The sequence below is a fragment of the Eublepharis macularius genome, chromosome 5 (assembly GCF_028583425.1).
Source record: "Eublepharis macularius isolate TG4126 chromosome 5, MPM_Emac_v1.0, whole genome shotgun sequence".
Classification (NCBI taxonomy): Eukaryota; Metazoa; Chordata; class Lepidosauria; order Squamata; family Eublepharidae; genus Eublepharis; species Eublepharis macularius.
The window spans coordinates 17,048,294-17,075,193 of NC_072794.1; the positions used below are offsets into that span (position 1 = coordinate 17,048,294).

At 44.8% G+C, this 26,900-nt stretch overlaps 1 protein-coding gene across 1 annotated transcript in view; it reads left to right on the plus strand.

The window, feature by feature from the left end:
* The window catches only part of LOC129330253 (ceramide synthase 4-like), a 43,981-nt gene that overhangs the window by 2,357 nt on the left and 14,724 nt on the right, over nucleotides 1-26,900 (plus strand). Inside the window, exons 3-5 of the mRNA XM_054980290.1 lie at nucleotides 607-725; nucleotides 2,883-2,940; nucleotides 16,417-16,545. Coding sequence (XP_054836265.1) covers nucleotides 607-725; nucleotides 2,883-2,940; nucleotides 16,417-16,545 — 306 coding nt within the window. The remainder of the gene's footprint in view (nucleotides 1-606; nucleotides 726-2,882; nucleotides 2,941-16,416; nucleotides 16,546-26,900) is intronic.

The following is a 26,900-nucleotide window of genomic DNA, read 5'->3' on the forward strand; positions in this document are numbered from 1 at the left end:
CTGTGATGGGCCCAAGCGGTTGGGGGACTATGTGGAACAGAAGAGCTTTCTTCCTTCATAAATTCCAAAACTCATTTATTTAACTTCTAACTATACACAGGCAAATATACAGTGAACGGAAGGAATAATAAAACATAATCAGAAACCCCTACTCTATCTCCCTCATGCCCTAATTAGATGTTGTGTAGGGCAGGCCCAATCCTTTGATACCTGGGATTACACTAGATCTACCTCTCCCCTCAGAGCCATCTCTCCCTCAACTCTCCAGCCACCAACTGTCAACTTCCAACTTCCACTGACTCGCTCTCCCTCCAATCACATTCTACTCCAGAACTGTCCCCTTCCCTCTGCAGCCCATAGAAAGTTAACTCCACAAACAGAACGGCGTTTCTCCACAAGGAACACTTGACTTCCCCACACAGTGTACTTGAATTTCCCTCCGGGAGGGCAGAACATTTTCATCTAGCTTTCTTCTGTGTATATTAGTTTTTTATATGAAGGGAACAGTTTGGAATGGAGAGTTTAAATGCTGTGGACATACAAAACTAGTTTCTCTTGGAATGGTTGTCACTTTTCTAAGTGTCATTTTGGGGCTTTTTTCCCTAGAGTGAGCTGAATGGATTGGCCAAGCAGTGTGAACTTCAACCCCGGGAGGTGGAGAGATGGTTTCGATCCCGTCTCAACCAAGACCGGCCCAGCTTGACACAGAAATTCTGTGAAGTCAGGTGAGCAATGAAGGATGTCATGCTTCTGAATGAGAGTAGAAAGGAATTTGGGAGAAGGGCCGATCTCATTTGTTTCAATGGCCTCTCCTTGGAGCTGCCCTTGAGAAATGTTTGGAAACTTCAATTGATGCAGAATGCTGCTGCCAGGTTTTTGACTGGAGTGGGTTGTTGATACGATTTCACTCCAGTTTTGGCTCATAGGAGTGGGCACCAAGAAATTTTTGTTTTAGTTACAGGTCTGGGGAGTCCAGAGTAATTCCATCCCATGCTGGTTTTGTTCCATCTGGGGTGGTATTGGCTCATCTCTGATCCATTTTTTTCATGAGTTTTGGCCTGTTTCACATTAATTGGCTGCACATGTGCAAATGCATGCTGTTCTTTTCAGGGGTGGATGGGAAATAAGGGAATTGTTTTTTCATTTAACAGCACTAAAATCACACAGAACATTGTCCTCCCCCTAAACCATTAACTCACCAAGTTACAGAACATGCAACAATGGGGTTCTGTGTTTATGGACCACGAGGAATGAGGGAAGGCAAGGCGCCTGTCAAGATGAGTGTTGTGTAGGGCAGCTATACAAACAAAGGGGTATGTGTTGGGGAAATGAGGCTTTATTCCCTCTCAACCCCAAACTACATTGTCCAAAATCTACCAAATGAGTTCCTTCTCAAGCATTTGAAAACTCATATAACAATGGACCCCAAAGAAGGTGAGTGTTGGCAGGTGTACACAATGATGGGAAACTTACTGGCAAAGTGGCACCAGCATGGCTCACAAGCAGGAGATTGCCCCATTTCCATACAGTGCAGCACAGTGAAATTTTAAAAAATCAAAAAGTTCCTGCTTCAACGACAAAGTCAATAAATTATTACCATTGAGTCTTGCTGTTATGCCATGTTTCCCTGTGACTTGTAGTTTTGTTTCCACAATGAGGGGAAAGTGAATCTTCCTCACCGTAATCTTCTTTGCAGAAGCCAAGGACTCTCTGTTTTAACCCAAAGGCCAATGGCCTATCCTTGCACTGTGCGTAAAAACACATATAAATGGGGTGTGTGCGCTAAATGTTGGTTTTTCCTTTACAGGAAGAGAAATAGAGGGGAAAGGGTCCTCTTTTTTCTCTGTTTTTTACTAGTAAAAGTGGGAGACTGGACAGGTTGCAGGCTGCCAGTCTCCCTTTCTGACTAAAACCAGGGCTTGAGGGGGAACACTTCAAAACGCTGTTCTGGCAGCTCTAGAATCTGTCCACATGATTCCTTCCTTCTTCGACACTGTGGGCTCTGCAGAGGAGGTTTAGCTGCTTTGAGTTCATTCTGCTTTTTTCCATTCGTGAGAGGGGGGGGCTGTAGAGGAGAGTTAGCTGCTTTGAGTTCATTCTGCTTTCATTCATGAGTGAGAGAGAAGCGGGGGCTGGGGCCCGGCACAGGCTCTGCAGAGGAGGGTAAGCTGCTTTGAGTTCATTCTGCTTTTTTTTCATTTGTGAGTGAGAGAGAGAGAGAGAAAGAGAGAGAGTGCAAGCAGAACTGCTGGGGCCTGTTCTCCAGAGGAGGTGAAGCTGCTTTGAGTTCATTCTGCTTTCATTTCATTCAGGGGTTTCTGTGTATGTGTGAGCTGCTTTGAGTTCATTCTGCTTTCGTTTCATGGGGCTGTGGGGGCTGTGGGGGGCTGTGTATGTGTGTATGCTGCATTGAGTTCATTCTGCTTTCTTTTCATGAGGGTGGTTGAGGCTGTGCATGTATTTGTATGTGTTGCTTTTATGCTTTTGTTGACTAAAGTTGACATTGTTATGTTTCCCACAGCTTTTGAATGCAGATTGGTTCTGTGTTAGTTAAGTATATCAGTTATGGTTATTTGTATTAGTTAAAAAATCAGTTAATCTCTGTTGAGCAGTTAATACATACATCTGTCCAACATGAAGTGATCTAATCACTCTTTAAAGTCAGCAAGCCATTGCTGTGTCCTGCAGCAGAGAGTTCTGTAAATTATATAAGTACTTTCGTTTTGTGCTAGAGTCCTTGAATTCTGGTGTTTTCAGAAAATCTTTCCACTCTGAAAGAATGTTCTTTTATTGAATTAAGAGGTGGCCCCTAGGGACAGCTCTCTTCCCTTGGCTCTTCGCTCAGCTGAGTCCTGACTTCTGTTTCTCTTCTTGTTTTGTAGCTGGAAGAGCACCTTCTATGTAACTTCCTGCATCATGTGCCTGATTGTCCTGCATGATGTGAGTATGGAAACCCCTCCCAGTTATTTTAATTGCATTTGGAAGTATAACGTGTGTTGTAATTGAAGAGTGCCTTGCATGAGTCTCTGAAGAGGCAGCATAGGATTAGTCTAAATAAATATAAACTGTTTTCCAAAGGGCAGCCAGCTAGGTCATGGATGATGCCTACAATTCAATGCTTCTCTCTTTGATGGGTAGGCTACTTGGGAAGGAGAGAATGTTCTTATTTTGTTGAGTGCAGAAGCTCCCAGTGCAATTTGGAAATCCCTACTATCTGGTGATGTGACACAACTTGCTATCATTTGCAGAAACCGCTGCAACAGGGCCCCAGAAATTTCCATCCATTTGTGCTGGTGGTTCAAAATTGAACAACCGGGGACCACAGTCGTATGAGATCTAACAAATACGAAGGTTAACAGTAATATAACTTTATAATTTTTAATTTGATGTTTATATTTTTTACGTATGTAGGGTATGTATCTGGGGTTACAATAGATCTACCTCTCCCCTCAGAGCCATCTCTCCCTCAACTCTCCAGCCACCAACTGTCAACTTCCAACTCCCACTGACTCGCTCTCCCTCCAATCACATTCCGCTCCAGAACTCGCCCCTCCCCTCTGCAGCCCATAGAAAGGTAACTTCAGAAACCACAAGGGCATTTCTCCACACCGGCCATTCTCAGAGACGCTAAAATCTTTGCAGGCTCTCTCAAAACTTAAAAAATAAGTCTCTAAATTACCTCCCTTTTGAAATCCGGGAATTCTTTTCATATCTACCCTCAAGTAGTTGTCTTCCAGACCCCACGGGGCTGGATTAACTCCCCCAGTTCCATTACTTTCAATTTGAGGTTCTGCATTTGTACTGCTGTTTCTTCAGTCTGATCTTTTCCAATTGTTTCTCCATTCTAATCTTTTCAAATTCTTGTTGCCTTCTTCATTCTCCATTTCTTGCTGCCTTTTGCGTTTCTATTCTCTTTCCTTCAATCCTTCTCAAGCTTCTAATCTGGGTGATTCAAACTGTTCCATACATCTCTGTAGTTTTATAGGACTTTGTTTTCTTTCAACTTCATTGTCACTGGTCATTGATTCAGCATCTTCCTCTTTCTCTGCAGCTGGCTTAATTTTTTTAGGTACCATTTTGGTAACAACTCCTTACACATTACCCTTTTGGATTTAGCTCAGGAACAGCAGTGGCGCCACGGTTTTCATCACTCGCAGCTGGCCAGCAGGCCAGGCACCCCCGCACGTGTGCACGCACACATGCATTGGCCTGCGTGATGATGTCGCGTGTGACATCATCATGGGAGCGTGCATGCCGCCCACCCGATCGCTGTGGTGGGTGGCTGTGACAGTGTGCGGGTGGCCTCCGAGCTCTCCCACTCGGTTGCCCTGCGCTGCTGCAGATGCCTGCCCGTGGCTGCTGCGCCCAGCTTGGGGCGTGTGCTGATGGTGGCGCTGGCACGGGGCAGGAGGGATAAGTGGCTGCAGCTCCATGGTCCATGCTCCCACCCCATGCCTCCCCTGGCACCCCCTCCGGCACCCCGCGCCCTGAGGTCACCACCTACCTGGCCTCAATGGGCATGCCGGCCCTGCTCAGGAGCATCAAATCTTTTGGGAACCCTCATTTCTTTTAAAGGCTCTAGTGCCTTACTGCAGCTCCTCCTTATGTTACTTCAAAAGGAGAGGAACCCCTTTTGCCAAACCTGTCTGTTCTCTTAAACTGTTTTGGGTTTCTATTACAGCATAAACTTTTACCTCAGGAGTGCAACCCCCTTTTTTTATTAAATCATTCCTTTTCTTAATTTACTTTTTGACCCTCTCCACAGTACCTTCTTACAATTACTTTTAACTTTTACCTCAGAAGGACTTTTTGGTCACATTGAATTTCTCGGCACACATACACACCCAAAGGTGTTCTCTACCTTACTCAAGCATATACCTCAGGAACACTTTTGCTTGGGTGTTTGAATCCCACTGTTCATCCAATACTTACGGCAAACCCCAGCCTAAATTTCCCTTCACAGGTAGGCATGTAATGGCTGGTCACCACATACCACCTGTCCAGCCTCAAGTTTAGCAGACAGCCCTGACCCAAATCCTTTCAAGGTTCCTTCTTTCCTCTTCCAGAGGCCCCACCAGGACAGGCAGCTCATTTCCTGAATTTAATTCTCCTCACCTAGCTACTGCCCATGGCTATTGTGGAAAGGAAACATAGAGGTCTTTTCTCTATATACGCTGTCACCATTTACTTGAACTTGGCCCATTTAACATGACCAGGGTGTTTGAGATCTGTGTATGTGATATTGAAACAGGATTAATGAGAATTGAGGCAAGGATTTTGTTGGCTTCTGCTTTTTAATGGCTTAAAATTCACAAGAACCCAAAGGGCCTTCTTCCTCTCACAATGCAAGACACCTACCAGCTGAGATGGCTGCATATGGTTGAGGGAAGTCTGGAAAGAGTGGGCCTCTCTATCGATACCCTTCTAATACAAACTATCGACCCAGCAAAGCTCACAATTAAACAAAGAATTTGTGATATAGAACACCAACAGACCTAATGAGACAGCCACAGTTAAACAAAACAAAAGAAACTTTATTTACAAGATGGAACATAAGAGTGAATGGTTTGAAACTTATAAATACATTGCAGTTAAAGAGGGGATGCTTCAATGTAACAGAACAGATTTATAATCAGCCAGGAAATATCTCTCCTGCCTTCTCTCAGCAGTGTCCAAATCACTTTTGCCATCCTCTCCCTCTCTCCAACAGACTCCAACTTTCTCTGAGTCAGTTTCCCACCCCGTCTCATTGGTTGGTTTCTCAGGAGAGGTGGAGCTGAAGCCAGTCCTGGCTGTCCTATAATTCTTATCATCTGACTGCCTCTCAGCATTTTTCAGCGTGTACTGGTTCAGCTCCCATGGTTGTCACTCATTGCAAGAAGGGAACTGATTGTTCAGTGAGCTGATCATATATGTCCAAACCAGTCTAGATGTGTCCATATTGCATGATTATGCTGTTTTCGTGCATGGTTACTGTGCTCTTTTGCAGGAGTCTCATGCATCTCATCTACTGCCTCCTCCAGTCTTGAAGGCTGCCTTCTGGCCCTCTGGCCCTGGGATTTCCACTGGCCTCACATATGGGGCCAGTAGGCTGGGCTGGGTCACCCTGGAAGCCTGCTTGTAGTCACTGGTGAGATAGGGCTTCAGTATCTAAACCACCCTCATATTTCCTTCTTGGCTAGGTTAAAGTACTCCCTTTTATATCCTCCCCCTTTAATTGATTCCTCACCCTGCCCTGATGCTGCCTCGCAACACCTGGGCCAAAGGTTGCAGCACTACTCCTCTCAGTTCCTGACTCCATCCTCCCATGGGAACTTCCCTGGGCTCCAGCATGCCCCTGTCTCATCAGTCACAATGCCCGTAGTGGTGGCCCTCTCCAGGGCAGGCTCTGCTACCTATTGCTCCTAGGATTGCTTGGGACAGGTCCAGCAGCTGCAGCAGGGTTTACACTGCTGCAGCCGTGCTAACAGATGTCATCACCCAGAGATGCTTTGCAGGGTGCATTTCCATCTGGCATCCCTGGATCTCATTGTGCCTTGTGGCAGTTCCAGGCACTGTTGAGCCATTGCTAGGGACGTCTCCCAGCCTCTCTAGCTCTGCATCTGGGTTAGTTGGGGCCTTGAGGACTTGCCCGTTTGGCAGTTGTGGTGGTGATATGGCAAGGAAGTGAGCAGGACTTTGACCACTGGCTCTGAGCACTGGCTGGTCATCAGGGCTGACTCCAGACATTTACCCAAACTGTTCACATTTTCAGTGTTTTTTTAAACAAAATTCCTGCCCTCATCAGGACTACCAAGGCAGTGAATGGTTTAAAATCATGCATAATAAAAGCATACCTTAAAAAACAACTAAAAACCAAACAAAATCACAGCATTAAAACCATTAAATCCAAAAGTTAAAATACAGAGAACAAAAGTGGCAATTAAAACAAAGGGCAGGAAGGAGAGATCACTGAGGCAATGCCAGATGAACCAAAAAATGTTCCTCCTGTCCAGACAAGACACAGGTAATGCCAGGGAGGAAGGCTGCTGTGTTGGAGGGGCTGGACCCATTTTTGCTGGATGGAGCGGCGTTTGCATTTGCAGAGCTGGTAAGAGCCTGGGTATGCTCATAGACCAGGCCTTGGCATTTGAAAAGCAGGTTGGTGCCATGGCCAAGAGTGCTTCCTATCAGAGGCATTTAGTTCGCCAACTATTTCATTTCTTAGACTCAGCCAATCTGGCCAAGAGCCATGAGCTTCTTTCTTCACCTTTGGATTACTGTAGTATGCTCTATGCTGGATGGGGAGATATCTGTCTCCTGTTTTAAAACAGCTGCATTGCTCACCAGTTTGTTTCTAAGTTCAGTTCAAAGGGATGGTTTTGACCTTTAAAGCCCTCTATGACAGTTTCTCTCCTCACTTATTTCTTATTTGTGATGGAGATAGCATTTCTGCTGTTACGCTGTGTATTACTTTGATTGCAAAGGATGCAGATTCTAGTTTTGTAACTCTGTTTACAGTGATCAGTGTGAATTTATTGCATGTGGCCATAGGCCTTCACAATCTAAAATCATTCATTAAAAAACAGCAAAAAATACAAGAATACAGATATAGTTACATAGATATAAATAAAATTACTATAAAATGCATTTTACCTAAAATGTAAACATTAAGCAACATTAAAACTGAATGGTTTCTAATCTATGTGAGGTGTTAACTCTCCTTGCTACCACATTTTCCCTTATTTTCCTAGCAGCCAGGGCATAGAGGGCCATCCTATTCAAAATAAAAGGGTCTGTATCTGAAAGAATAAAATTTAATTTATCAAAGTCAGACAGAAGATGGAAACCAGATAAAATATTTTTGAGAAATTTTCCCCTTGGTTCCTAAAACATAGTGTGGTAAGTCCTCAATTGAGGTTCCGCTGATAGATGGTTGGGTTTCTTTTTTGGAATTGCCTGAGTAGCATCTCAGTTGGCATGGACTGGAAGCGTAATGACGTAAATGCTACCCTAAGCTTATAGACTGTGATATCAGTCAGATAACGAGCTCTAATGTGGTCTTTTTTGATGGTAATGGATGGAATTTATGCAGAGTAAATACATTTGCCTATGTTTAATGAGCTGCCCCAAATCCTTCTTTCCAATTAAAAAGAGAATTCCACTAGGGGTGTGCAGGGCAAGCCTCATTCGATATTCCTGATTCGGGTTTACCTGAATCAGGAAACTGATTCGGATTAAAGGGAATACCGAATCAGTAAACCGATTCGGGATACCGGAATCAGAAAGATTCGTGTTTGATTCTGAGAGATTAGGCCGTTATTTTCAGTGGGGAACTTGCTTCCGATTTTCCAGGGGCCTAGGGGGGGCATTTTCTTTCCAAATCAAACCAAACTTGGTGGGGACCTTCTGATAACTCTTCTCTAACTAGATTGGACCTTGGGGGGCCATGTTATGCCCCCCAAAGAAGGTGCCCCCATCCTCCTACACTCTCCATTATTCTCTATGGGGAAAAACAAGTCATCTTTCTAGGTGGCTTGGGGTGGCATTTTGCAAGCAAAATGCACACACCTTTCAGGGGACCTGCTCCCACCTGTCCTCCCACCCTCCCCCAATCTTCAGGGAGATAGCACTTTTGGGGGGGGCATTTTATGGCCTCTCAAAAGGTGCCCCTATCCTTCTCCACTCCACTATTCCCAAAGAAGCTGCTCTTACCCCCTCCTACTCCATTATTCCCTATGGGGAAAAAAGAGAGGCTTGTCTGGCTAGGGGTGGCATTTTGCATGCAAAATGCCTCCAACCTTCAGGGGACCTGCTCCCACCTGTCCTTCCACCCTCCACCAAGGCTCAAGCAGATCCCACTTTGCGGGGCCATTTAATGCCCCCCCTCAAAGGTGGTTCTGCCACACCACTTAATGTCTTTCTATTGTGGGGAAGACTTCCACACAGCAGAAACACATGGGATTGGGGCTGCCAATGGCCACAGCCACAGTCCACCAGCAACCAAATTGCCAAAGATCGCACATCCCCTCCCCAAAACCTAACCTCCCGTGTGGCCAGTCACTCTCTCTCTCATGATTCCTGTTATGGGAAAATCCAGACTCCCATAGCAGGAACACATGGAATGTGGCGTCTATGGCCACAGGCACAGTCCCCCTTTTAAATCCACCCCCCAACAGCCCCACACAGACCCAAAGACACCCTCCCCAACATTCCCACACTGGCCACTACCCCAAGAGCAGGCTGGCTGGCCATCCCCCATTGTTCCCTATGATGGGAACTTTTAAACTCTCTTTCCCAGGGCAATTATGCACAGCCCAGGGGTGCCATAATGGAGGGCACACTCCTGAGTGCAAGCTTGTCCCTGTGAAAGCACACATGAACCACAGACACCCTCCCCAAAATTCCCCCACCACCTACAGAGATGGCTGGCCAGCCAGCCCCATTGTTCCCTATGATGGGAAATTACTTCACACCAAAGAAGAAAACACAAACACACACTGAATATAGTTTATTTTTTTTAAATTTTCTAACTTTCAAAGTACAACTAGGCAAAGTATTGTGACACGTTACACCAGCAGTCTCCCACACAAAAAAATAACACAACTCACTTAACATTATTGTTTTGTATATTGATTTTAGTATTGTTGTTTTCTTGTTTTTATTGATTTTAAACTGTTCACCACCCAGAGCCCCTGGGGATGGGAGGTATATAAATTGAAATATAAATAAAATAAATAAATAAAAATCAGAGAATCACAAAAACACAATTGCTGTCAAAAACACTTTATTTCTTTAACTGCTTCAGGTTACACAGCAGGAGAGCACAACAGGGCATGAAAGCAGTCTACTACACAAAAATAACACAACTCACTTCACATCAGAGAATCACCAAAAACACAATTGCAGTCAAAAACACTTTATTTCTTTAACTGCTTTAGGTTACACAGCCTCCATTCCAGAAAACAAGGACAGAATAACAGAAACCACACACAAACAGTTTTTTTCAAAACCACTTTATTTCTTGGCACGTGAGGGCATGAGGGCAATCACCCATCCCTCCCAAACCAAAATGATAGGGGGAAACTCTTGCAACCAGGTCCAGCAGAACCATTGTCATTTCCTGCAGCTGTGCTTTCAGTTCAGCCAGTGGGGGAACACCACAGAACAGAACTGTGCACAGCCACAAGCACAACACAATGGCATTTTCAGAGCACAGTTGCAGAGGTACCCCCACCCCCACCCCCTGCCAGCCTTGGGCTGTACCTGTAAACATCTGTGAGACACTGATGTTGCCTTCATTATCAACTGGCCACCTGCATCACCCCAACCCCACCAACCACACCTACTCAACATGAACATTTCAACAGCATGCAAATGCAATAACATTAGAAAACATCAAACAACATTGGAAAAACATCCAAAAACAGTAAACAGTAAACATCAGCAACGTATAAGCATCCCTAACCTAACCAGTCCCTATCTAACCTATTTCTCCCTCCAGTGGCAATCAACATTTCTGGGGTTTCTTATTATTTTTCAGAATAAATTTGGTCCCACAGGGTCTGTCACAGTTTTGGGTCAGTGTTTTAATTCCTGTTTGGGGGGAGGTGACAAATTGCAGGGTGCATTCCCTTTCCCACTGGTACCCACCATCCTTCTGCTGGCCAGTTTTAACTACATCCAACAAGTTTAATGTAGGGGAGAGCGCCAAAGGACTTGACTCGCAGAGGATACAGGCCACAAGGAGGGCTCACCCCAATCACTCTGGAAGTCCAGTCCTGAGAAATCAAAGAGCCAAGAGTTGACCTTCAGGAAGAGCCGAGAGTTGACCTTCAGGAAGAGCCGAGAGTTCACAAAGAGCCGAGAGCTGACCTTCAGGAAGGTCAACTGCTCGACTCTCCATGGGAGGTGAGAGCAATGTGGGCTGACAATGTCGCCCACATGGGAAAAGACGCGCTGGCTCTCCACGCTCGTCGGAGGACATGACAGCAGCCTCTGCACCTCGAGGGAGAGGTCCGGCCAGACCAACTCCTTCTTGGCCCAGTAGCTGAGTAGATCAGAGGAGAGCAACTCGCAGGTCTCCGCAAGGTAGTCCTTGACCACTGCCTCCGCTGAATCCTCTCTCACACGACTCACGATTCCAGAGGGGCCAAGGGCCCACCGGAGCATCTCCATCTCTATGGATACTCTGGCGGTGGCCGTGGGGGGAGCCTGCTCAGAGGGGGCATGAGAGGGACCCACATGGCAGGGCCCCTCTCCTGTCCCCTCTGATGACAGGCATCCCCTCTTGGCCTGTCTGCACCTTACCCAAGCACAGATGCTGCCTCTGGCTTTTGTGAGGTTCCCATCCCACTCGGCGAAAGTGCTCTTGAAGTGTGGGTCACACATGGTCGCCAACATGTACAACTCATTCTGCGTGAGAGGCATTAGCCTGGCAGCTATGCCCCTCTGAAGCCTTCTCACCAGCGCGCACACTGCTGGAACAATGTAAGCATTAGGTGCGGCTGGGTCCACAAAGGTGGCCAGAGACCTCTGGAGTATGTGCACCAGAGGAATGACCAGACCATGGGTCACTGTGTCTGATGAGACCACCACAGTGAAGTCCTTGAAGGGCTTCAGGACCTCCACTGTCTGGGTGATGGTGAGCCAATCCTCATGGCTGAACTCACCCACCTGACTCGCACCGCCGCTCTCGGAGAGCCATGACTGGAGTGTGGCCTGCTGCTCCACCAAGCGCTCAAGCATGGCACAGGTGGAGTTCCAGCGAGTGGTAATGTCCGAGAACAGTACGTGCTCCGGCATGCCTGTTCTGGCCTGCTTCTGGTGCAGTTCGTGAGTGGCTGTCATGCTGCACAAGATGTGACTCATGAGCCTCTGATATTTCTGGAGCAGCAGCTGGAATTCACGAGTCATGGGATCATGGGGTTCCGCAGTGGAGCCTGCCCCAAGTGCATCTCTCACCACTAGGTGAAGCTTGTGGTCCGCACAGTAAATGCACTCTTGGCTCACTAGTTGTGCCGCTGCCCTCATGTTGCTGCCACCATCCATCACCATGCATCCCACGGTGGCAGGGCCCTGGCCTGCCCACTCTTCCAACTGTCTCCTTAGGGTGGCAGCAATGTTCTCTGTCATGTGCGCCATGTCAAGAACCTTGGCATGGAGCAAGGCCGTGCAGTAGCTGGCCTGTTGGTCTCTCATCCTTCCCTGCCTAACTGCAGACACTTCCTCCCCACCCAGAAGTTCCTCAGGTTCCCACCAGTGGGCAGTAAGCAAGAGGTACACTTGCTGCACACTTGGGCAGGTCCAGATGTTGGACGTGAAGTGCACAGTTCTCCCGGCAATCCGGGACAACTGTGCCTTCACGTGGTCCCTGGAAGCCCTGTAAAATGAGGGCACCACCGATCTGCTCAACGTTGTGCGAGCAGGGACGGCATACCAGGGAAAGAATTTGTGGAGAAGCCCTGAGAAGCCGAAGTCGTCCACTATGGAGAACGGTCTCCCATCTACAGCAACCATGTTGACGATGTGGCGCGTGAGGCACCGGCTCACCCTCTGGATCCCCTCTTTGGGCACACTAGGGCCCTGCCTACCAAGCATCTCCATCAGAGAGGCTTGGCATCCCTGCCCTACAGGAACCCGTGGGGGGCAGCACCAGAGGAGCCTGCCTCCTTCTGGCTAGCTGCCAGCCATGTGGTGCCACTCAAACTCTCCCCCCGAAAAAACACCACCTGGTGATGCCTCTCCATGTGGTTCCTCATCCCAAACGTGGTGAGATGGTTCACATCACTGCCACGGCTGATGTGCTGCATGTAATACTGGCACTGGGCAAATCGGGGGTCCTTCATTCTCTGGAAGTGATTCCAGATTTCAGAAGTGGGTTGGGCCCCATGCTTCCCAGAGGAAGCACTCACGGGCCAACCATGAGACACCTCCTGTGAGGGGCTCTGGCCAGACACACCATGTCCCACTCTCGGCTGTGCAGTTGGGGATGGATGAGGCTGAAGGGGCAGAGATGTGGGCTCTTCCTCCACAGTCTCTTCCTCTTCCTCCAGCACGCTCTCCTCCTGCATAGCTATGAGAGGCCTGCTGCTGGCCTCAGAGGAAACAGGGGTGGACCACCCAGCAGGGGGTTCCTCCTGCAGTTCCTCTAACATCCCACAGGTTCCTGGGGTGAGCGGGAATGCGGGGAAAGTCATGTGCCCCACGTCCATCCCAGGAGACACCACATGCTGCCCCTCCTCCAGCAGCTGGGTCTCAACCTCTGGAGGAGGTAGAGCCTCAGCAGCAGGCCCCCACCCAGTGCCAGCCCCTGCCTGAGACACCTGGGTTGGGGGTGGCCCTCCAGCATCTGCCTCAGGAAAGAGGGCCTTGCGAGCCCTCTTCCTGTCACCAGAAGCCAGGCTGGTGAATGGCAGGAGCACAGGGGAGGGCCTCCTCTGCTCAGATGGGGGGCCGCCACAGCAGTCCCCCTCCCCCTCCCCTCCATCGCTCTAGATTTACCTCTGGCCTTTCCCCCAGGGCCCCTCTCTGCTTTCCATTCTGACATTCTTTCCCTTCCCGGAATCTACACTGACTGCTCCTGTAGATAAGTCTTCTTTTTAAATAAATTTATAACAAAAGAAAAACAAAGGTAAACTTTGTTTTCAAGAGCTATCTACCTACTTTTAAATCTGTGCTTCTTGTGGCTCTATCACTACTGGAGATAGTCAATCAAATGTCTTCTTAGACAACCCTATTTATGCTTGGGAACCTAAACCTACCAAACAGCTGAATTCCTGTTCAGGAATCGAGCTGGTCCTAAACCCCAATAACAAGGGAAAGCCTTAGCCACTTACAAGACTACTATGCCCGGGCCAGTCTGGCTCCACAGGTGCCAGAGATTGCCAGTGAAACCTTAGTTATGGGAGCACTAATGGGAAGCCTATTTATGACTATATCAATATGTGTGTGTTTGTATAAAATGAAAATTACCTAACTCTAACTATTGCTTTTCCTACCAATCCCTATTTAATGGGTTAATAAAACTAACCTCGGTTCCCTATCAATTTAGTTGAGGGCAAGTAGCCACAGAACACACCTACAACTGGCCTACCTTCTAAAGACACTATTTTAAAGGAAAACAATTGTGTGTGTGTGTGTGCGAGTGTATGTGTGTGGTTTGTGTATGAGTATGCTGTGTGGAAAATGTAACTCGCCCCACCCAGGCAAGCAAAAACCCACCCCATCCCTACCCAAATGGAAAACCCAGCGAGTCACAGACTCACTCACCAGTCCTGCAGTCCAGAGATGGTCAGGCAGGCAGGCAGGCAGGAATTCAAAGTCTTCTCCTCCTCAGTGGCAGGCGAGATGAGCCACTGCAAGCTGCCGCCACAGCAAGAGTCTCTAGGCCAGGAACAGAATGGTGGATGGTTAGCATAGAAATCCATAAAACTGCACTCCCCCCAAAAGTGAAAGAACCCCAGGCCTTGGGATTGGTGTGAGCCTGTGTAAACAGAGTAAAACATGCACTCAGTATCTTCCATGATCATCTTCCAGATAAATGCACTTCCCTCACTTCCCTGGTACAAACAGTTAAAAAACCCCAAGCCAGGCCTGGCATAGGTGTGACCCACCCAGCGAGGCCCAGTGAGGCCTAGGTCCACCGTGCCAGGGTAGGCCACAGAGTAAAACAGAGTAAAACATGCAAGCAGTGTGTTCCATGATCATCTTCCAGATAAATTCACTACCCTCGCTTCCCTGGCACAAACAGATAAAAAAACCCAAGCCAGGCCTGGCATAGGTGTGACCCACTCAGAGAGGCCCAGCAAGGCCTAGGGCCACTGTGCCAGGGTAGGCCGCAGAGTAAAACTGAGTAAACATGCAAGCAGTGTGGCCAATCTTCCAGATAAATGTGTTTCCCTTGCAGTCCTGGACCAAAAAGTTAAAAATGAAGAAAATAATCCAGGCCTCAAGAAGACCCAGGCCCACTTTGCAAGCTAAGCCAGTGTCACAGTGAAGCATTTTAACCAGAGGCAAGTAGAGTGGCACAGCATCAATTTAATCAAACAATGTCCCTTCACTTCCTCCCATCTCTACCGTAAATAATAAAACTCTTCTACCAGTCCTCCTCTCTCCTGATGTAGTGAGTCAGTTGATCCACAGCAGAAGGCAGAAGTCCACTCAGTCCAGTCCAGGAAGGTCAGGCCAAGGCACAGACAATGAGAAAAAGCAGTGTCTCTCTCAGTCTCTCTCCAGCAGCAACCAGCAACAGAAGAAAAGAAGCTGGCCCAAAGTCCAGCCTCTATTTTAAAACCCCTGCTGCATCTTCTTCCAGAGAATCCATTGGCTGGAAGGAGGATGCAGCAGTGGGATTGGACACTCCTAACTCCCCCCTCCCTTGCCTGATCACCCTCCCTCTTCCCCCTTGTACTCCTACTCTATCACTCTTTCCTGCTCACCCCTACACTTCCTGAAATTGAGGCGGGAATCTCTTGCTGCTTGCTTTGCATTGCATTTTGCAAATGCAATGCTACCAAGCGTCTTGCAATGCAAATATTCCCCCCTTTTCTAGCAAAAGGGGATGGGTGAGGAGGAGGTAGTGAATCACTCACTCCTTCTCCCCCCTGCCCTCTTCAAGGAGCCTGCAGGAAGCTTTAGCTTTAGCTTCCTGCAGAATTTTGCTAGCTGCTTGCAAATGCAAACGGCTAGTAAAATGGTCGTTCTCTTATTTCTGAATCTACCCAAATCGATTCAGCTAGGAAAATGGCTGTTCTCTTATTTCCAAATTGACCCAAATCGACTCGAATCAATTTGGAAATACCTGTTTCAGTATTTCCTAATTGGGCCAGTATGCTGGCCCCGATTCGGAAAACTTTTAACAACCCGAATCGGGTCCAATTTGGGTTTTTAACCCGAATCAGAAACCTGAATCACACACCCCTAAATTCCACATTCCTGAGATACAGTCATGTGGCAATGGATAAATGGTGAGAAGGAGATGTTTTTAGTTATGGCTGCAGAACATCTTATGTGAGAGAGGTAAGATCCAGTTGAGCAGATTTCATCCCGATTTAATTTCAACTCAAATGTTCAGTACATATTTTTTATATGAACAGGGTTTAAAAGTAGTTGTGTGAGGTTGGCTTTTTGTCTGACCATTTCTCAAGTGTCACAAGGTCTATGTGATCCAAATACCTCCCCTCATGGTAGTGCTTCCATTGCAAGAATTGCCTGTTGGATATTCAAACCACAATATGACACTTACTGCAATTGTGAGATTTGCATGTGCTGCAGGAAGCTATTGGTTAGTGTATGTGGCATCACTAATGACAGAATCCTCTTGCCCCTTTTGAACCTTCCTGAAGCAAAATGCCAATGCCAAGTATTGCTTAGTTCTCCTTCTGCAACTTATGTCTTCAGTGGCCCCTCAGCTGTCTTTTTGCCTTGCCACTACAGGACTTTAAAGAGCTGATCATCCACCATGCCGCCACCATCTTTCTCATCATCTACTCGTACTGCGCCAACTATCTCCGCATCGGCACCCTGGTCATGATCATCCATGATGCTTCTGACTGTTTCCTGGAGGTGAGAGAGTCTCACTACCACTACAGAGGGGAATATGTCTTGGGTTCCCCATCTTTTAAAAGAAACCTTCTTGACTGGGGCAGAAGGTGCAAGTGTTTCTAGGGGTACACATTCTCTCAGCAAAGAAGCAAGTGTGATAACAGAACTATAAGGAAATGCAGTTGCACATTGTGGTACTTCATTTCAATGGCCTCACCAGGGATTAGAACCTCTTTGAGAAAACCTGCTGTAGTCAAAACTACATGTTACATGAAAAGGGAATGTAGGAACAGGCCTGCTGGATCAGGTGAATGGTCAATCTAGTCTAGCACCCTATTTTCCATGGTAGCCAGTTTGGTTCTCAAGAGCCTGCAAAGGGCAAGGGAACTTTCTCAGGTCTAGGTTGCCTGCCCATTGGTGAGTTCTGGGGGGTGGGAGGGACCAAAATGGCATCACTGTTGGAATAGGTGACTCAACCTGCCTTTGGACACTGGGGGGCACTGCATATCTCTTTGAATGTAATGTATAAGTCTAGCAATCTGCCACTCTCTTGTGTAAAGTGGGAATGCCTACTGACTCCTCCTCACTTGCCTCTGTGCCTCTTGGGAATTTTTTCTCTCCCCACATGGTCTTCCAAAGAGGAAAGATGTAAATCCTCCATGCTCCATATGGAGCTCTTCTTTTTGTCCACAGACCCACTTCCAGCCTCGCCACCTACTTTTTCAGGCCGTGGCATTAGACTAGGGAATGTAACTCTTTAGATTAAGATCTTTCCCTTCTTATTATCAGAAGATATTGCTATGGAAGAAATCGGCTACAATAAACTGTAAGTTCTATCTTTCTATGATTTTGTCTGAAGATTAATTAATTAATGCATGTTTTTAAGGGTTTAAACGCTTCTGACTAAAATAAAACTGCTATGTTACTCTGTTAAGTTACTAAACTAAACCAAACTAAATATATATTTGCAATAGGGTTAATGGTAGCCCAGTCTTGAATTTAATAAGTTCCTCAGGGCCAAATAAATCCCATATTTGAATCTAAGAAGCAAAAGAGATTTTTTAAAAAACTGCAAAGCCTAAACTTAAATATAGAAGTAAAGAGTTTTAAACTGCAAATTCCCCCCCCCTTGTCTCTGCCCGTCTAACAGCCAAGCAGGACAAAGGACTTAATTAGCATGTGAATGCCCTCACAAGCAACCTCACGAGGAACAAAGAAAGAAGTTCAATTAAAGGTATAACAGCCTTTTTCCAGCCCTAAAACTTGCACAGAAAAGCAGAGAAACCTGCTTTTATAACTTTTTTCTAACTTGAGCCTAGCATACAGAAAACTAAAAGTTAAAAAGGGAAAATAAAGTTTTCTAGAGAAATACTTTGAAATTTCTTTAAAATGTCAAAAAGACGGGCTGTTTCGGAACAGCTTTCAGGAGAGAATTTTGAATCCTGGTATTTTAGATTACAATCTCAATTACAAGAAGAGAAAGTATATTTTGTATTATCTGATGAAAAGCCGTCTGGCACAGATGACAGCTCAGATGAACAAGATTGGCTGGATGCTGATGCAAAGGCCAGAAATCTCATTACAACCAATCGGGCAAATTCCCAGTTGGTGCATATTAAAACAAAGAAAACTGCAAAAGATACGGTGAATGCTCTTAAGAGTATCTTTGGGAACCAGGACCAAGTCTGCAAAATTGCTTTATTCAGAGAGCTATTTTCTACTAAAATGGGAGATAATGATGATGCATATCCCCATATTGAATCCTTGTTGAACATAATTGATAAATTGGCAACTGCTGGTCAGACATTAGATGAAGATTTGAAAATTGCTTTAGTCTTATGCTCACTCCCAGAGAATTACTCCAGTTTCACCAGTTCTGTTACTACACAAGGTGTTACTCTGGAGGAAGTGTTAGCTAAGTTAAGATCAGAGTATAATAAGCTAAGATCCTATCATGAGAAAAAGAAATGCAAGACTGACTCAAATTACATGGTCAGAGAAGCCACACACAGAGGGGCGGGACCTAGGCAAACTAATTACAGACAAAGAGCCAATCCTAGAGAAAGGTAGACTCCTCCCTTCTGCTGCAAATGCAATAAGCCTGGTCACCTCCTTAGGGAGTGCTTTAGCAACAGAAGCTACAGCCACAAGGGCAGAAACAATTATGCTGCTGCAGGCAGGAAGCCACATGCAGAGAGAAACAAGCTAGTAATTTCAGAGATTTTCCTCAAACAAGGGCTGATAGTAATTGTCAGTCTATGGAAGACAGGATATGCGGAAGCTGACTCCCAACCCTTGCAGCAAGAAATCCAGGCTCTTGAGTAAATGGGTTTCATTTTTTATATATATCAATTTTTATTGGGTTTTTATAGTAACGGGAAGGGGTTACAACAAGAAATCAATCTTCAGCAGGTTCACCACAAGACAGATATACATCAGTCCAAATATAAAAAGCCACTAAATATATAGTTAACGCCCCATATACCTTCAAGTTTCCCTTTTGTTTCTATAAACATTATTTATTACGCTTTTTAATCCACTTATCATATTTCTTATATCATTTCTAACATTCTTTTTCTTTAAATATATTATAGATGAGTCATTCTAAGAGCAGAAAGTGAAAATAGCAGAGCAGTATATATCAATCAATCAAACAATGGTATACATCTATATAAGAAGGATTTTTGTGTTAGTTGTCCCCTTTCTTGCCTCTGTTCTGGCCACACTCTCCAAACTTGTGTACTTAAGTTTTCATTATGGTAGAGGTAGGGGGGCTAGATCAGTATTTGATTAAAAAAACGGGAAGTCCAGCCGGAGCTATTTACTTGGATTTTCATATTAATAAGGCTGGAGTGTCTACATAAGCTACAAGGTTAAAAGACAATTTCACATTTTTTAAAAAAAGAAAAGAGAGATAGGTTGTGTATATTATAGATGAGTCATTCTAAGAGCAGAGAGTGGGAATAATAGAACATAATCGAATCGAATACCTTTATTGGCATAACAGGACATACATATGCACAGTCAGCAAGGAGACAACAACAACAACAAAAATCTCTTGCCCCATCACTTAAACCATTCTTCTCCTCTTCAATGCACAACAAAGAAATTTAGCCACAGACTCAATGATCCCAGCATTATGTGTGGATAGTAAAAGGCAAGTCTTAATGTCGTCCGACTGACTTTCATGATTTTGAAGCAAAGGTTCTAGATAAATGGCACAGATATCACTATACAATAAGCAGTACAGGAGAACATGTTCAGTACTTTCTATATCCCTCAAGCCAGAGGCACAATACCTTGTGGAGTAAGGAATTTTCTTAAACCTCCCATGGAGTACCGCAGAAGGAAGAACATTAAAGCGCGCTAACATAAATGCTCTCCGAAGGTGAGGGGAAGTCAAACCAGAAAAATACTCTGCAAAAGAACCATTAGAGGAAATCCCCCATTTCATAGGGGAACATCTACCAGAGGCGAGGCTCCTAAGTTCTTGCATCTCAATATCTACAAGTCTTTGTTTAATCAAAGCAAATGCAGACCTCTCGGAAAGAAAAACTAATTCATCAAGGCAAAGCCCAATTACAGAGATTTCCCCCCCCTATATCAGCTAACAATGCAGAAGACTGGGATTCATTTAGCATGTATGCAATAAGACTATTGGGGCTGCTCCTGAAGTGCAAACGCAGCCAGAATTTAATTGTTAGAATCCAGACTTTTGTCTCTAGGAGTCTTTGGTTGGTCTCCAAACAAATAGCTGCATAGGGCACACATGATGGCAGCCCTAAAATTTTCCTTAGAAAATTATTCGTTCGGCTTCTTTATTAAAGGCTGTGATCCATATTGGAATGCCATAGAGCAGTTTAGCACTGATTTTATGATTAAACACTTTAAGGGCTGCTGGGATATATTGATTTCCCTTAGTGTAGAAAAAGCGAGTAATCGCTAATATGTTGTTGTTCACAGATCTTATCACTTCTTTTTTGTGAGTTACCCAACTAGCTTTATGGTGGAAATAGACTCCTAGGTATCTAAAACTTTTGACCTGTTCAATCACTCTCCCTCTTATATTCCACTTAACCGGTTTCCAGGTTTTCCCAAAAGCCATGATTTTGGATTTATCAAAATTTAAAGTCAATTTGTTCAATTCACAATAGTCTAAAAAGTGAGATAACATCCTTTTCATTCCTATTTCTGAGACAGACAGGAACACCGTGTCATCTGCATACAAAAGCAGCAGAACGTGCATTGTTCCTAGTTTTGGATTGTGACCATCAATTCCTTTCATAAAGGGGGCCAAGTCATTTTAAAAAAGATTAAATAATATGGGGGCTAAGATGCATCCTTGCTTAACTCCAATATTAATTGGAATCTTAGGAGTTAGATCACTGTCCTTGGAGCATCTAACTTGACATGTGGTTTCAGAATAAAGCTTTTTAATCAACAAAAGCAATCTCGCCTCAATCCCCATGGCCCTTAGTTTCTTCCACAGAAGATCTCAATCAACAGAGTCAAAGGCCCCCTTAAGATCTAAAAAAGCTACATATAATTTAAGCCCCTTCACTTTTGTATATTTATTCACCAAATAACTTAGCACAATACAGTGATCTAGGGTTGTGTTCCTTTGACAAAAACAAACTTGTTCTGGGCCTACAATCTGTTGTTCTAATATCCATAACTTAAGTTTGTTTGCCAAATATCTTGCATACAACTTCCCAATAGTGGATAAAAGGCTAATCGGCCTGTAGTTACTTGGGAGTTGACAATTACCTTTTTTAAATATAGGAACCACTATAGCATTTGCCCATGCTTCAGGTATTAAACCTGACTTATCAATAGCAGCGAACAAAGTGGCTAAAAAGGGCACCCACCACTCTGGTAATGCTTTAATAGCTTCAGGCGGGATTGCATCAGGCCCAGGGGCTTTGCCCGCCTTAATTAACACGATCAAGGATTCAACCTCTGCAGCCTATACCAGCAGCCATTCTACACAATTGCCCAAGCTATAATCAGGTTCTTCTACGATGTTAACTCTATTCACCTGAAAGATCTTCAAGAAATATTCATACCAGACATTTACTGTTATTGAACTATTTACAGAACCATTCTTGCTCATAGAGTTTGAGATCAATGCCCAAAATTTCCTCGTATTTATTGTGGCTTGGAGGAGGGGTTCCCAGCACTTCTGCATAAAGGCTTTTTGCTTATCTTTGTATAATTGGTGTAGTACAGTTTTAAGCTCGAAAAACTCCTTAGGGAGACACTCTAGGTTCAATTCCCTGTACTGATGATAGACAGAACGCACTTGGGCCTTCATACAATGACATTCCCTATCAAACCAACCACTGTTGCTGCTCAGGCTGAGACCTCAAAGCTTCAGAGAGTTGGAACATAATTTTATCATACTCCTGAAGCAGTTCAGATGTCTGGTTCAAATTCCTAGCTAATGAGACAAATTCTTCTAAAATATGAGAGTCCAGAACACAAGCTGCCATTTGGGCACCCTTATTAGACCAGTGAATTCTGGGCATCCTATTTATCACCCTTCTGGAGTAATCTTTTGGATGTTTCCGTAAATAGGACATAAAATAACAATCAAGGAATGGTATAACATCTATATAAGAAGGAAGCCTTTTTATGCTAGTTTTCCTCTTTCTTGCCTCTGTTCTGGCCAAACCCTCCAAACTTGTGTACTTAGATTTTCATAATGATAAAGATGGAGAGGGCAGATCAGTATTTAATTCAAGAAAAGAAAAGTCCAACCAGAGCTATTTGCTTGTGTTTTCATATTGATAAGGCTGGAATGTCTATATAAACTACAAGGTTAAAAGACAGTTTCCCATTTTTTTAAAAAAAAGAAAAGAAGAAGAAAAGAGAAAACTGGGTCCTTCATCTGCTTTATCTTGACCATCTGCACTATTACTTGGGTTTTCATAGCCTTAAAATTATAAAGAGCAGTCAGTTACTTAGCTTAGCCACTCATTTATATTCTAAAAGGAAAGACTAAAATCAAGAACAGGTAGAAGGCTTCAAGGGCCCAGCCATCACATCACCATCATCCCTTTGGCAGTAAACATTCAAAATCTAGAGCTTTCATTAGATCTATATTGCATATCATTTGACCTATAGAAAGAATCTAAATCATAATCCATATTTCTCCTTCTATTCTTTCCTTCAAAGTAAAAGGAAGAAGAAAGAAAAAGAAAGAGGGCAGTAATAATAGCAAAAAAGAAAACTCTTTAATTCCCTCAGCCCCGCCCCCATTCCTTCGAAGCATATACAAAATATATGGTGTTATACAAACACACAGAAAAAAAGAAAGAAAGAAGGAAAGAAAGAAGTCATAGGGACAAGGTGTTAGGTCTGAATTATTAGTTACTCATTCTGGAATTTATCCTTCTTTTTTCGTTTTTCTTCCTGTAAAATGATATATCCAGTCTTTATTCCATCTGCGCCACCGAAGGTGAATTTTTTTATCTTCCATCCAGTTCAGGGGAGGGTCAGCAAGAATGTTGTCCCTTCTCTATTTTTTCTTCCTTCTTCCTGTAAAATGATACATCCAGTCTTTATTCCATCTGTGCCACCGAAGGTGGATTTTCTTATCTTGCATCCAGTCCAGGAGGGTCAACAAGAATGTTATCACTTCTCTGTTTAATTCCCTGTTTGGGAGACCCTTAATTCAGTAGTAAAATGCTGGATTCTCTCTTTGCAGGTCTGCTTCATGGTTTTGCTCTTTTCTTTGTACTGCCTTGTATCTTGAAGATGACGTACTGGTACAACTGTCCATTTTGTAGACAATAGATTTTTCCCTATTTTGTAAATTTGTCTCACTTTGTTCTATTTTTCTTTCAAATGGATCTGTCTCCTTAGAGATTTGCTCTGTGTTGTCATTTTTTATCTTGTTTTTGTCCACTTCCGCTCCAAATATCCCATCTGCTTTAATTAATATTTCAGTCATTAGCTTGGAGGCTTCTTGTAATTTGGTAAGTACATCTTCTTCCCAAGAAACCATTTCAATTATGGCTAGTCTCTCATCACAGTGGTAAAAAGCTTTGTTTTGTTAATTATGTTCAAAAATTTATTGCCTTCCAGCCATCTGCTGAGAGGATCTCTTTACACTCTCTCCATCTCCCACTCCTCCTCCCAGCTTCAATCCAACAGCCACTTCACACATAAGCTGGGAAGCCGTCTAAAGCCATAAAAAATATCTGCTTACCTGGTAGAAGGGGTCATAAATCTTTTGTGCTGTCTTGAGGTTTATCTGTCCTGTTTGGAATCTGCTTATATTCGCTGTAAAAATGCTTTAATCTTGCTGGACTTTCGGTTTCCGCAGCTTTATGACCTTAGGCCCTTCAGTTGGTCCTTGCTATTGGAACCGGTGCTGAGACTTCTCAGGGTTCACCAGACCCCTTGAGCTCTTCACCTTGTTCCATTCTGCCTCCCCTCTCTGGGGGGGAGGACTTGGGGGCCTGAATTCTCAGGTCCCAAGGAACCATGAAGGTCACAGCAGGGAGCTCATAGAACTCAGCTGCTGTGGCTTCACTGCTTCATTCCTGGAAGTCGAGTAAATGGGTTTTATTGAGATATCTGGGCTTCGCCATGCATATGTCCATAGGCTACACAGAAGCAATTAAAGGCGTCTAACTGTACACAGGTTCCTTGTTAAGAATGATGCGTTGGATACATGATACACTATAACTACCCCTCCCCATGTCTCCCACCCACTTAGCCCAGAATTGTAATCAGAATTGTAATCAGTAGCAGGATCGGAGTATCAGGATGGAGCTGCCCCAAGGCCGCTGCGGTGAGCCATCCGAGATAAGGTCTCCGCCATACAGGAATCTGGAAAGCAACAGGGGAACAGGTGCATGAGGCTATTGCAACATCCTATCTATAATGTGTCACAGGATGGAGGGGCTGTGGGTGACAGTCCTGACATTTCTGGTCTCCCAAAGGATCCCTCACCCCCTGGGTCCAGGCTTGCCTGGGTAACGTTTGTTGGCCACGAGTCATGGGGTGTTGACACGGGAGTGTTTGACCCATTCCCTGCATGCTTCATCGAAGTCCTGCCACCTGATTAAGTAATAGAGTCTTTTGTTCTTCATTTTGGAGTTGAGAATCGCTTTTACTTCATAGTGGACTTGTCCATCTATTAGGGTAGGATGTGGAACCCCCCTGTCTGGATGCCATTCATCCGGGGCTGGGGCCTTTTTTAAGAGGCTGAAGTGAAACATTGAGTGGACTTGTTGTAAGTTCTTTGGGAGTTCTAATTCTACTGTTACTTCATTGATTACTCTTTTGACAGGGAAGGGGCCCAGGTATTTGAGTCCTAATTTTTTGCAAGGTTGTTCGATTCTAAATTTTTTTGTAGAGACGTACACCCGGTCTCCAGGTAGCAGTTTCCATTGCTCAGTCTGGTTCCTGTCCACGATTTTTTTATAATCTTCTTTTGCTTTCTTTAAGGTCTCCTGTATTATTTCCCACTGGGATGTTAATGTAGACCACCACTCCCCTAGATCTCCAGCTTTGTGAGATTCTGGGCTGGTTGCAAATGGTAGGGCAGTCTCTTCATATCCTTGCACTATTTTGAAGGGTGAAGCTCCTGTTGAGCTATAGATCACATTGTTGTATGCGTATTCAGTGAAATGGATAAAGTCTGTCCAATTATCTTGTTGATAATTGATGTAGCAACGTGGGAATTGTTCCAGCACTTGGTTAGTTCGTTCGGTTTGTCTGTTGGTTTGAGGATGATAGATGGTGCTTATCCCTTGTTCAATGCCAGTGACTTGGAGGAGCTCCCGCCAGAAGTTGGCAATGAATTGTATGTCTTGGTCTGAAATTACCTTGAGGGGAAAAGAGTGTAACCTTACTACATGTTTCATGAACAAGCTAGCCAGTTTTCTGATGGTGGGGATAATAGTACAAGGTATAAAATGGGCTTGTTTGGAGAACAGGTTCATGACCACTAGGAGACACATGTACCCTTTTGAGGGTGGTAAGTCCGTGATAAAGTCCATTGAGATTACTGCCCATGGTCTAGGCAGGGTTTCCAGGGGCTGTAGCAGTCCTGGGGGCTTTCTCCACTTAGGTTTCCCCATGACGCACATTGGGCAAGATGAAACATATTGAGAGATGTCTCGTCTCATGATGGGCCACCAGAATTGTCGTTGCACTAAGTGGAGGATTTTTAAGTAGCCGAAATGGCCAGCTAGTTTGGATTCATGGAATTGCTGTAGGATTTCTTTCCTTAAGCTGTGTGGTATGTAGAGTTTACTGCCTCGGTACCAATCACCATTCTCTGCTTGTTTTAGCTCACTTTTGGGTGTATTCCCCCCACTCCTTTTCAACCTTGGCTTTTATTTTTTCCCTCCACTTGGAGAGATCAGGTTTCTGGCTAATTTGCATTTTCGCTGCTTTGCTGCATGTAGTCACCACCCCTCCCAATTGGGTGGGTGAGAACACTGTGTTGACAATCTCCTCCCACTGGCTGTCATGCTGGGGCATGTGCGAAATTGAGTCTGCTAGGAAGTTTGCCTGCCCTGGGAGGTATTTCAATTTAAACTCAAATTTGGAAAAGAACTCCGCCCACCGTAATTGTTTAGCATTTAACTTTCAGGGGTCGCGTAGCGCTTCTAGGTTTTTATGGTCACTCCATACCCCAACCGGGTTTCTGCCCCCCTCCAACCATTGCCTCCATGTAGTGAGGGAGAGTTTAACAGCAAACGCTTCCTTTTCCCATACGTTCCAATTGTGCTCGGTGTCTGAAAACTTTTTGGACAGATAGGTGCAGGGACGCAACTTCCCCCCCTCATCGGGCTGTAGTAAGATCCCGCACACTGCCGTATCACTTGCGTCCACTTGCACTTCAAATTTATGGTTCTCGTCTGGGTGTTGTAACACCAGTTCTGAGACAAACCTCTGTTTCAGCCTTTCAAATGCCTGTTGACATTCCTCTATCCAGTTTAACTTAGCACTAGGCTTGTTCCCTTGTAGTCCTTTGCCCTTTGTTTTCAACAAATCTGTTAAGGGTAGGGCTAATTGCACCAAGTTCTTTATAAATGGTCTGTAGAAATTAGCAAACCCCAGGAAGGATTGTAACTGCCTTCTGGTTTGGGGTGCTTCCCAACCCACTACTGCCTGGATTTTGGCAGGGTCCATTTTAAGTCCCTGATGAAAAATTCGGTACCCTAAAAAGTCCAATTCTTCTTTATGTAATTCACATTTTGACAACTTCAGTGGCAATTTGTGTTTCATTAAGGCAGTTAATACTTTTTGGACTAGTTCTGCATGTGACTTCTTATCAGCTGAATAGATTAGCACGTCATCTAGGTAAACAACCACCCCTTTATACAGGTATTTGTGCAGTACTTCATTAATGA